Here is an 11107-nt window from a genome sequence, read left to right as displayed (position 1 = left end):
CGTGTGGTTTGTGAGGTGGCAGGGTGCTGGCTTTCCTTTTACTGAAGACAATGGCTAAGTCATGGTATCATTTTGGGAGTTAGGTGAGGTCAATAGTTTCCTCTATCTCCAGGGCTTTATGGGGTGAAGTTCAACTGAGGTTGCAGGTAGCTGGGTCCCCAACTCAGCACTAAACTGAATGTCCAGACAAAGTAAGTGTCATAAGTAGAGAGCCAGGGGCAACCCATGAAGAGATGACTGTTGAGTGAGTCAATCAGGAGGAACTGGATGGACTCGCGGTGCTTTCCAATGATCATGTGCTCAGGCCCTGTGTGCACTCTGACCATCCCAGGCCCAAAAGGATGCCTGTCAATGGCCGTGATGCAGAAGTGGTGAGAGATAGGCTTGGTAGAGAGTCCAAGCTGCAAACACAGAGCCCGGTCAGGAAAGCTTCCTGCTGTGCCGGAATCTACCAATGCCCTCTGTGCGCAGAGAGCCATCAGGGTGTGGAGGAGGACAGACAGAGTGAGTCGGGCTGTGGTGCTGGAACAAAGGGATGGGGAGAGCTTACCAGATGGTGCCTCGTTTCTACCTGGTGGTGCTATTTCCCAGATGCAGTGGGCATTTCATGTGTGGGTGATTGATGCTCCACAGTAAGTGCACAAGTTATTTCTCCACTGATACTCCTGCTCTTGGGGAGTTAAGGGAACTTTCCCTAACTACATGTGTTCTGAGAGTCCTGCAGCCTGCAATGGTTCTGAGAACAGAACTGGGGTTTTGTCTGATGATCTGCAGGGTGGTTCCATAGGATCCTTGTCAATATGGAAGGCCAGAGTAATAAGGCTTTCGAGATCGACGGAGATCTCCCAGGGAACCAACTCATGTTTCAATCGCTTTGAGAGGCCACGGTAGTGCCTCCGGATTTCAGCCGCACTCTGCTGAGGGTCCACAGTGTAATCCAGCACAGAGCGCGAGTCTTAACACAGACGAAGTATCTGATCCACTGCCTCCCTTCCTCTTCATGGATGGTCGAAAACCCAGTGCACTTTAGCAGTGAAATCCGCATATTTATTGCAGAAGGCAGTTTTATTGTCCCAGTTAGCAGCAACCCAGGTCAGAGCTTGCCCAGTCAAGAGAGAAATGATGAAGGCAATCTTGTCTTGGTCTGTAGAATACGGCTATGGCTGGAGCTCGAATTGGAAGATGCAGTGGGACAGGAAGTTGCGACATTTTGTTGGGGTCCAGTAGAAGCGTTTGGGCACCAGAATCCAGGGCTCCGCGGGAGGAGGGTGGCTGGCGCACGGTGGCAGTATCGAGACAGAGAGTTGGTTGAGAGTGCTGAACAGATGGTCAGTGGTTTCCTCCTGCTTCTGGATCATGAACTCATGTTGGCAGATGACTTCCGTCAGGGGAGCAATCTCTGCTGGGTCAATGTTGGTTCACTCTGCCTGTCAGGAAACGTAGAGGAGGCTTGACTGAAAAGCAGAGCAGCAGAGATGAGTTAGGGGTAAGTTATCACTTTAATAAAAAAAAATTGCAAAATAACAGGCCTCAAGGGGCCACAAAATAAGAGAGGACAGATACTAAACACAGTAAGACAACAAGATAACTGATTGAGACTGGCTGGTTCGATGAGTGAACAAAGATTGTGAATGAGAGCTGGGTTTAAATGAGCTGTAGGCGATGAGTTAGAAACAAGCGGCAAGCGACTCCTGTTAGCTGGATGGAGACTGGGAGCAGCCTGCATGTGTAGGCCTGACACAACCTTGAGACATAGGTTTCACTGCTGTTCTGAGAGGAGGCACGCCACAAGAGAGACTGCATCACATCTTGAGGGGCCAACCTTATCATGATTACCAAGGCTTTTAGCAGCTGGGTACTGTTTTACTGATACAGGTTTCCCCCGCCATCCGAAGGTAGGCCGTTCCTATGAAACGGTTCGTAAGCCGGAATGTTGTAAAGCGAAGAAGCAATTACCATTTACTTATATGGGAAAATTTTGTGAGCGTTCGCAGACCCAAAAATAACCTACCAAATCATGCCAAATAACACATAAAACCTAAAATGACAGTAACATATAGTAAAAGCAGGAATGATATGATAAATACACAGCTTATATAAAGTAGAAATATTTTTCCACAATCATTGCCTGAACTGTTCTCCGTAGCGAAAATCTCACGCAAGCGCCGTCAGCAAAAGCACGGCGCAAGCACTCTCCAGTAACCTTTAAGCTATGAAGCTGCCAAATCATACCAAATAACACTTAAAAATACACAGCCGATATAAAGTAGAAATAATGTATGTACAGTGTAGTATCACTTACCGGAATTGGGAAAGTGCGGAGCACACTGATGATGGTGCGTTCGGCTGAGTCGTCTCAGATTGGGGTGGGTGCAGTGGCCCCCACCCTCCGGCAGCAACCCGATACATTGCCGCGAAGCATGCAATGGTACAGTGGTAGCCGGGAAGTACACAGCACATCTTTAAGAAAAAAGCCAAAATAAACATGCTAATTAATTAAGTTCTGCCCGGCACGTAATTATCAGCCCAGATCAGTGCCCATTGCCGATTGCATCACCTCTGATCTGGGCCGACAGTTACTTGTCGGGCGGCACCTAATTAATTAGCATGTTTATTTCGGCTTTTTTTCTTAAAGGCATGGGGTGTGTCTCCCGGCTACTGCTGCATTCTCTGCGAATCGGTATCTGTCTGCGGACTGGGGGTTGGGGTGGTGGGACACTGGGGTGTCATCTCGTCGTCTGTTTCCATTAGGGCAGGCAGCTCATCTTCTCCTACGACTGCCCGCCTCGATGAGGTTCTTCGTCTGCTGTGGCTGATGTGGAAGGCTTGCTTGACTGCTTAGCCTCGCACATTTTTCTATCATACAGTTCTTTGTAAGGACTCAAACCATCCTACAAATATCCCCTAAACCAACGTACCCTTTCAAAATTAAAGTCGTACTTTATCATTACTCATTCAGTTTCGATTGTTATCCTTTCCTCTTCCAATTGCATCAGCTCTTCATCTATCAGTTCTTGGTCATGGGATGCCAAAACCTCTTCAACATCATCTTCGTCAACTTCCACAAGCCAAACTCACTTAGTCCTTACTTCGTTCACCATGATCAAAATGCTTAATTATGTCTAGTTTTACGCTAAGTGTAACACCCTTACGAGCTCTTTCAGGCTTTTCCAATACCTTAGAACTCATCTTGCAAATGGCTGCTCACAGGCACGAGTTTAAACAATGCCGGCGAGGATGCCGTTCCGAATCCGGGGGAGGAGCAGTTGCTCGGGGCACGGGCTGCCTTTTATCACGCACTGATTTTTTTTGCGTGTTGCTTTTTTCGTAACAGTGAAAACACCTTCTGAAAGCGAAAACAGGGTACTAATTGGTCTTCCGTAACAGTGAGGTTTCGTAAAGGGAACGTTCGAAAAGCGGGGGACACCTGTAATTAGAAACATCGAAAACTGGCAAAATTGATCGAGGAGAATGGAAAAGAAACAAAGTTTTAAAATAATATATTTATTTACAAACACGTTGAATTGATGCTAAATAATTAAAATATAACCGTGCAGGGAGAGCAATAAACAAAAATCTTAGTGGACTATAATTTTTTCAGTGAAGGTCGGCTACTCAATTTACAATTGTGGCTGACATTGCAAAGGGTCCATGTGCAAAGACGTAGCAGAACATCTGGGCACTCAGTGCTGAATCTAGAGACAGAAGTTCAAGTTCAGAAATGCCCACATTTGATCTTCATAGGAGACATTTTTGGAAATGGGAATGAATTCATCCTAGGATGCAGTGCAAGCAGACATCCCACCTCTCACGGAAGTTCCGGGAGTCTCCCGCTTATCGATAGTGGCTCCCTGACGCCGGGAAGTTATAAACAATATCCTGGAAATAGATTTTTTTGAGACGGAGAGCGAGCGTCCCGATTGGTCTCTCTTCGTGCTAAGAGTGGTCCTCAAGACGTGCAAAGGAATGGCTCTGTGACCCATTTGTGAATGTCCCCGGTGAATCATCCATGTCAGCGTGTGAAAAGAGCAACTCCTCGAGCTTGCAAATGATGGTGGGCTGAAAAGTATGTTTGACATAACATGTCTGCCAGCATTCTGGATCAAAGTCAAGGCTGAATATCCTGAGATAGCCATGAAAGCACTGAAAACGTTGCTTCCATTTCCAACATATTTCTGTGAAGCGGAGTTTTCTGCAATGAATGCAATGAAAACTAAATTGTGGAATAGACTGGACATAAGGAACCCCCTTCGAGTATCGCTGTCTCCCATCATCCCTCAATAGGACTGTGTTGTTGCAGGAAAACAAGCCCACGGCTCCCACTGATTCAGTGATATTGGTGTGTTGCAATGATTTTATATGTTCATACGAGGAAAATATGCGCTGTGTTTAATATCCAAACGTTACTTAAAATGTTATGATGCTATTGACTTATAAGTGACTTATAATTCAGTGGTCCCCAACCTCCGGGCGATTGCCGATTGTGTCGCCTCTGATCTGGGCCGACATTTACGTGCTGGGTGGCACCTAATCAATTAGCTTGTTTATTTCAGCTTTTTTCTTAAAGATGTGCTGGGTGCGTCCCGTCCACCGCTGTACCGCTGTATTCTTTGCGGCCCGGAGGTTTGGGACCTCTGTTATAATTGACTTATCACAACATTCATGCGAGGAAAATATGCGCTGTGTGTTTAATATTAAATTCGTTAGATAAACCTCTTTAGAAACGAAATTGAGTGTATTAGCCACTTACAAGTGACTTATAGTTGACTTATCATCTATATTCTGGTCGTGATAAACACCCCGCTCCCCCCCCACCCCCGGGTCGGCCGGTCCGCAAGAATATTGTCAATATTAAACCGGTCCACAGTGCAAAATAGGTTGGGGACCCTTGATTTAAACTAGCTGGCTAGCTACCGAGGAGCTATGCTATTGATGTCCTACGTGATGAGGCCAAACTCCCTGCAGACTTGCTTAAAGTTGTAATAGAATAAACATGATAATATAATATAAGTACATATTTTAATGTAACATTTTCTGCATATACTTGGTTTACAGATTAGACAAAATCACTAAACAAAGTATTATATACACCCTTGGAGGCCGACGGGGGGCGGGGGGAGCGCGATATGGGGTTGCGCGGGTGTGGGGGTGCTACCTCTCTGAAATGGTGGTGCTACCTCCCTGAAATGAGTTGTTGCAGGGTGGGATGTTTGTGCAAGTCAGCCAATTCTTTGTTTAAAAGCATTCAATACTTGTACAACATGAACTGTTAACAAATCTACCTCATCATTACAGAGCCTTTTGTTCTCTTTTTTCCTTTTATTTTCACTGTATTTAAACATTTGAACTTTCTCCTGTTCTAAACAACTGTGTTTCAGTCCCCCTGCTACTTATTCACTGAGTATTTCTGTTTTGACACACAATGTGATCACAAACTAAAGGCAAAATCCTGAACTTATTTTGGAAGCAATTTGAAGCTGCTTTTTCCATTTTGTCTGCATGTGTGTCGGGGAAGGAGGGAATGTAAGTCGCACTTATGGATATGTGGTATTGAGGAAGTAGCTTGAGTAACGTGCCAGAATTTAGGTCACTTTGGTTGCCTTTTGTAATATTGAAAGGTGCCTCCAGAGGGCTTCACTGATACACTGCAATGGAATTTAAATCCAAGAATATAGCTTTCCTTTACAATTATGGAATCTGATCAATTCTAATTTTTGGTTTTAAAATTGTCAATGGGGTGTCTTTTCCGGATATTTCAATGGGTCTCTAATCAAAGCTAATATTAAATGCTATTTCTTGCTTACTACTTAATATCAACTGTCAGTACATTACATCAGCAACTATGGATCCGTATGCTCCACAACCGCTGGTCTAAGTGTGTAAAAATAGGGAAAATAAATGTGCTAGGTTTTCTAAAATCGACTTCTTCTACTTTAGGCCATGAACTTATCAATCATCCCTCGTATCTTTTGTTGGAATAGATCATTCATGATGAAAGTAATGGTTATATATCATGCTGGTGGGACTGTTTGTCCCATCAGGGAAGAGGCCACACAACATCCACACCAGGACCACTAGACTACTTCCCCCAAGCTGTTAGGCTGATGCCACACATTTTAATTCCACGTCCCACTCCCATTCTGATATGTCTATCCACGGCCTCCTCTACTGTAAAGATGAAGCCACACTCAGGTTGGAGGAACAACACCTTATATTCCATCTGGGTAGCCTCCAACCTGATGGCATGAACATTGACTTCTCAAACTTCCGCTAATGTCTCACCTCCCCCTTGTACCCCATCCGTGATTTATTTATATACACACATTCTTTCTCTCTCTCTCCTTTTTCTCCCAAACACAAAATAATCTGCAGATTATTTCTCCCTTTTTCTCCCTCTGTCCCTCTCACTATACCCCTTGTGCATCCTCTGGGTTTTTCCCTCCCTCCCCCTTTTCTTTCTCCCTGGGCCTCCTGTCTCATGATCCTCTCATATCCCTTTTGCCAATCACCTGTCCAGCTCTTGGCTCCATCCCTCCCCCTCCTGTCTTCTCCTATCATTTTAGATCTCCCCTCCCCCTCCCACTTTCAAATCTCTTACTAACTCTTCCTTAAGTTAGTCCTGACGAAGGGTCTCGGCCCGAAACGTCGACTGTACCTCTTCCTAGAGATGCTGCCTGGCCTGCTGCGTTCACCAGCAACTTTGATGTGTGTTGGCTGATCAATATCTCCACCCATTACCCAACTCCACTACTACATACAGTACACACAAACTAGCGCTTCAACTAGGTGCAATCAGTCCATTTATAAAACTGTTACTTTTTTATATTTAATGAGTTTTTCATTTTTATTGTGTTTTTATACTGCAACAGATCCGGAATAACAATCACTTTTTTTCCCTTTACACTCGTGTACTGCAGAATGACAATAAACAATCCTGAATCTTGAATCTTGAAAATATTAGAACATTTACCAAACCAGGGGGACATATTCTTTTGGAAGACCTTTCTCAATAATCTTACCTTAAGCACCCAAAAGACTTGTGTTTAAATATGACCTGGTTTTATTCTTGAGTCTGGACTCTGGATTGTGGAGTTTGCAATTGCCCAGCCAACATGACCAATGTTTGACAAAACAGTAACTCAAGAGCTCCATTTGAACAAATGAGGGAGATACGCACTCATTGTGAACTCATTTGTCATATCAGGTCTCTTGTGGGCTTTATAGTCCTAATGAAGTTATTCAGCAGCCTGATGTGTGTTTATCGGCTATTACCCATTCTACCTATAAAAGAGAGATAGAAGAGTAATGCATTACTATTCTCTATCTACAGGTGTTGTACTTTACCTATTTGCCTCACTTATCTTTCTTCTGGACTGCTGGGAGATATATAAACATAACTGTTATGGTAGTAGGGCATAGAAATACTGACTTGGAGAACATACCTGTTCTCATATCTACTAATTTGTAATTCAACATAATATTCCTGCAAATTGAGAAATGCATTCTCATTGTGTGCATCCATGTGAATAGCCATATTTTTTGTCTAAAGAGCAAAGAGTTGTCATACAAGGAAACAACAACAATTTTTCATTTTATCTTAGTGTTGATGGTGTGGATCTCTGTCAACAGTAGGTCAATATAACTAGTTTTAACTACTACCTCGGGGAGTACAGAAAAAGTCCGATTGTAGGAAACCAGGTCACAATGACCTCATAAATATAATTGCACTGTTTTATGAATTGATGGTAAAATGTGCTCCAGAAAACAGAGATTATTCACCACTTCCTGATAAGGCTCCTTACACCAAAATATATGAAATCGAGCAGGTCACATGGCTCCTTCGATCTTGGTTAACAATTCAATCTGATCATGACTGATGTTTTATCTCAGATCTTCACTCAAGCCTGTCCCCATATCCTTTATGATTCTCAGGTGTGTCCTGCTATACTACAACAGGGAATTGTTAAAATATTCCCTTTCCCTATTGTTGCCATAACTTTGGAAATTCTGGGCAGTTTTTCAGTCTTGGTCTCATACATGACACATACTTCGTCTAAGTGTTACTTTTATTCTGTTTTGCAAATTGTATTCCGTTTCTAAAGTTTTTGTAAGTTTGATACCTGTCATATTTTGGATGAATTTCTGGTTTTTCACAATGAGTTTTTTCAATCAAGCCAGTGTGACGAGAATACACATAAAATTAAGATGTTTGCTGGCCTGGGTTAGCATCAGTGGCATCAGCATTTGGTCTGCCACCTGTCCTCAGGGGAAGGAGAGATAAGGAACAATGGAGCAGCGTCTGGAGATGTGTAATGAAGGGACGGGAGAGAGAGAGCTGTCTGGAGCGGCTCCCCCCTTTGAACCCTGAACTGTTTGAAGTGATGGACAGGCGATACCCCAGCAGGGGGATAAAAAGGGACAGATTCGCTAAGGCAGGACACACACGACACCCGAGGTAACAAGACCCTGGAAGTGGTGCGCCTCTCACGAGTCGGTGGGAAGTATCGGACCTTAAACGCACAGGGTGGAAAGGTACGATCAGCAGGAACCCGGTGTGTGTCCACCCTCGCTTGGGTGCCGGGTTCACTGCAGAGGATCGACCGCATCTGGAGGAGGGGTCACAGTCAGTGACCTCAGGTGACATCACAAAGGACCTGCCCGAAAGCTGCTTGTGAGCAATATCGCCGGTCTGTGAGTGGAAGCTGTTTCTGAATGATCAGTCGTTCCCGTTCTCTCTCTCTCTCTCTCCCCCCCCCACATTGTCCATCGCCATGGCAACGATTACTGTGAACTGAACTACTAAATTGGACTGAACTTTGTGTCACTTTGAAATTGGTCATTTATCCCTAGACAACGATAGAGCTTGATTGATGCTGTTATCTTAATTCTGTGCACATGTGTGTTTATCTTTGCTGAACTGTTGCATTTATTATCCTTTCGATTACTGTGTTGCTTGTTTCTTTAATAAAACTTTCTTAGTTCTAGTAACCCAGACTCCAACTGAGTGATCCATTTCTGCTGGTTTGGCAACCCAGTTACGGGGTACGTAACATAAGTGGGGGCTCGTCCGGGATTTTGAATGCTAAATTTGGGACGGAGTAAATTGATTGGGTTAAAATTCCCAAAAGAAAGAAAAGACAAACAGCAGAAATGGAGGCTGAGGAATTTATAAAGGCGCCGACCTTGGAGGCATTAGAGGATGCCAGGAAATCGGAATTGGTAGCTGTGGCCAAACGGTTGAATCTTGCTAAGGTGAAGTCAACAATGAGGAGAGAGGAGATACACAGAGCTATCGTAGAGCACTATGTATCTAAGGGTGTGTTTCCCCAAGGCGAGCTGGGGGTGGTGTCTATTGAAAAACCTGCTGGAGACGCGGTACAGGTGCAGTTTGAAAAACTGAGACTCGAGCACGAGTTCCGGGTACGACAGTTGGAGCAAGAAGAGAAGGAGAGAGAGAGGTAGAAAGGCAAAAGAGAGAGAGACAGTTGGAAAGAGAAGAGAAAGAGAGAGAGAGACAGTTGGAGAGAGAAGAGAAAGAGAGAGAGACAGTTGGAGAGAGAAGAGAAAGAGAGAGAGAGACAGTTGGAGAGAGAGGAGAAAGAGAGGCAATGGGAGTGAGAAGAGAGAGGGAAATAGAGGGAAAGGGAATTTGAGCTGGAGAACTTAAAGATAAGGGCCGAGCAGGGGCTCGTGCTGAACCAAGGTGGAGGGTTCCGGGCGACCCAGGAGGTTAGGCTGGTTCCCCCATTTGATGATACCGACGTGGATCGGTACTTTCTCCATTTCGAAAAAGTGGCTATAAGTCAGGAATGGCCGAGGGATAAGTGGGCTGTGTTACTTCAGAGTGTACTGAAAGGGAAAGCCCAAGAAGCTTACTCCGCTTTGTCCGCGGAAGATGCCCAGAGGTATGAGGTGGTAAAAGAGGCCATCCTCAGGATTTATGAGTTGGTCCTGGAGGCATACCGGCAGAGGTTCCGGAATGCGAGGAAACAGTGGGATCACACGTATTTGGAGTTTGCCCGTGAGATGCAGACATATTGTGAGCGTTGGTGCGCCTCAAAGGGGGTAGAGGGGGATTATGACAGACTGCTACAACTGATCCTGATTGAGCAGTTTAAAGGTTGTGTCCCTGAGGTATGAGACCCTACCTCGATGAGAAATAGGCAGCCACGTTAGCCGCAACTGCTAAGTTAACGGATGAGTATGCGTTGACGCATAAAATGAAGTTTGCCCCGAGTAAAGACTACCAGAAGGGTAGTCAGGACGGTGGGGAGAGTCCGCCGGAAAAGTCAGAAAGTAAGCCGGGGACGAGTGAAAAGGATAAGGTAGACTGGGAGCAGTCTGGTAGGAAGTCTCCTGGGGTCGTCTGTTATAATTGTGGGAAAGCCGGACACTTTGCGTCCAGGTGCTTTGCCCCAAAGAAGGAGACGGGAAAAGGAAAAACGGCAATTTTGAATGGCTGTATCGAGCTGTTAAGCGAACCGCTAGGGAAGGACAGGTCTGAAAAAGTCCAGGAAGGGCGCGAGAGGTTTATCTCGGCCGGATTGGTGCCAGTGAAGGAGGGGTTAAAACCAGTTCCAGTGCGGATCTGGAGAGACACGGGAGCGTGTCAGTCACTAATACTGAAGAGTGTATTAGAGTTTAGCTCAGAGACCCAGACTGGGGCAGTAGAGGTCAAAGGTGTTGGGGAAGGGACAGCGTCAGTCCCTTTGCACCAGATACACTTACAAAGCAACCTGGTCTCTGGACCAGTCACGATCGGGGTGAGGTCCGAATTAACAATGAAGGGCGTGGAAGTCTTGCTCGGTAATGACGTCGCCGGGGGAATCGCGTTCCCAGTCGTGAGATTGACAGGTCAGCCTGCCAGCATTGAGGCCCCGCCCATGGACTCACAGGTTCATCATGGGACCGCGGTAGTGAATTTAGCTGAAACGTTTCTGCCAGTCTTGTACGAGACGGGGGTAGAAAATGAAAAGGAGTGTAGTGAGACAAGAGGTAGTGAGGGAGCTGGGACAGACGTAGCAGTAGCCAGGAAAGAATTTGTGCAGACGTAGGAGCGAGACGAGGGGCTGATGGTTTTGGCAGAGACAGCTCTCTCTGACACAGA

The 11107-nt window shown here is 45.3% G+C and overlaps 1 protein-coding gene across 1 annotated transcript in view; it reads left to right on the top strand.

Moving 5' to 3' along the window:
• Nucleotides 1-1004: 1004 nt before the first annotated feature.
• LOC134359598 (mucin-5AC-like) overlaps nucleotides 1005-11107 on the top strand; it is a 196743-nt gene continuing 186640 nt past the window's right edge. The window contains exon 1 of the mRNA XM_063073094.1: nucleotides 1005-1383. Within this exon, the coding sequence (XP_062929164.1) occupies nucleotides 1005-1383 (379 nt within the window). The remainder of the gene's footprint in view (nucleotides 1384-11107) is intronic.

This window comes from Mobula hypostoma, chromosome 20, assembly GCF_963921235.1.
Source record: "Mobula hypostoma chromosome 20, sMobHyp1.1, whole genome shotgun sequence".
Taxonomy (NCBI): Eukaryota; Metazoa; Chordata; class Chondrichthyes; order Myliobatiformes; family Myliobatidae; genus Mobula; species Mobula hypostoma.
Note: the sequence above shows the minus strand (reverse complement) of the source record. Positions and strands in the feature narration are given on the sequence as shown.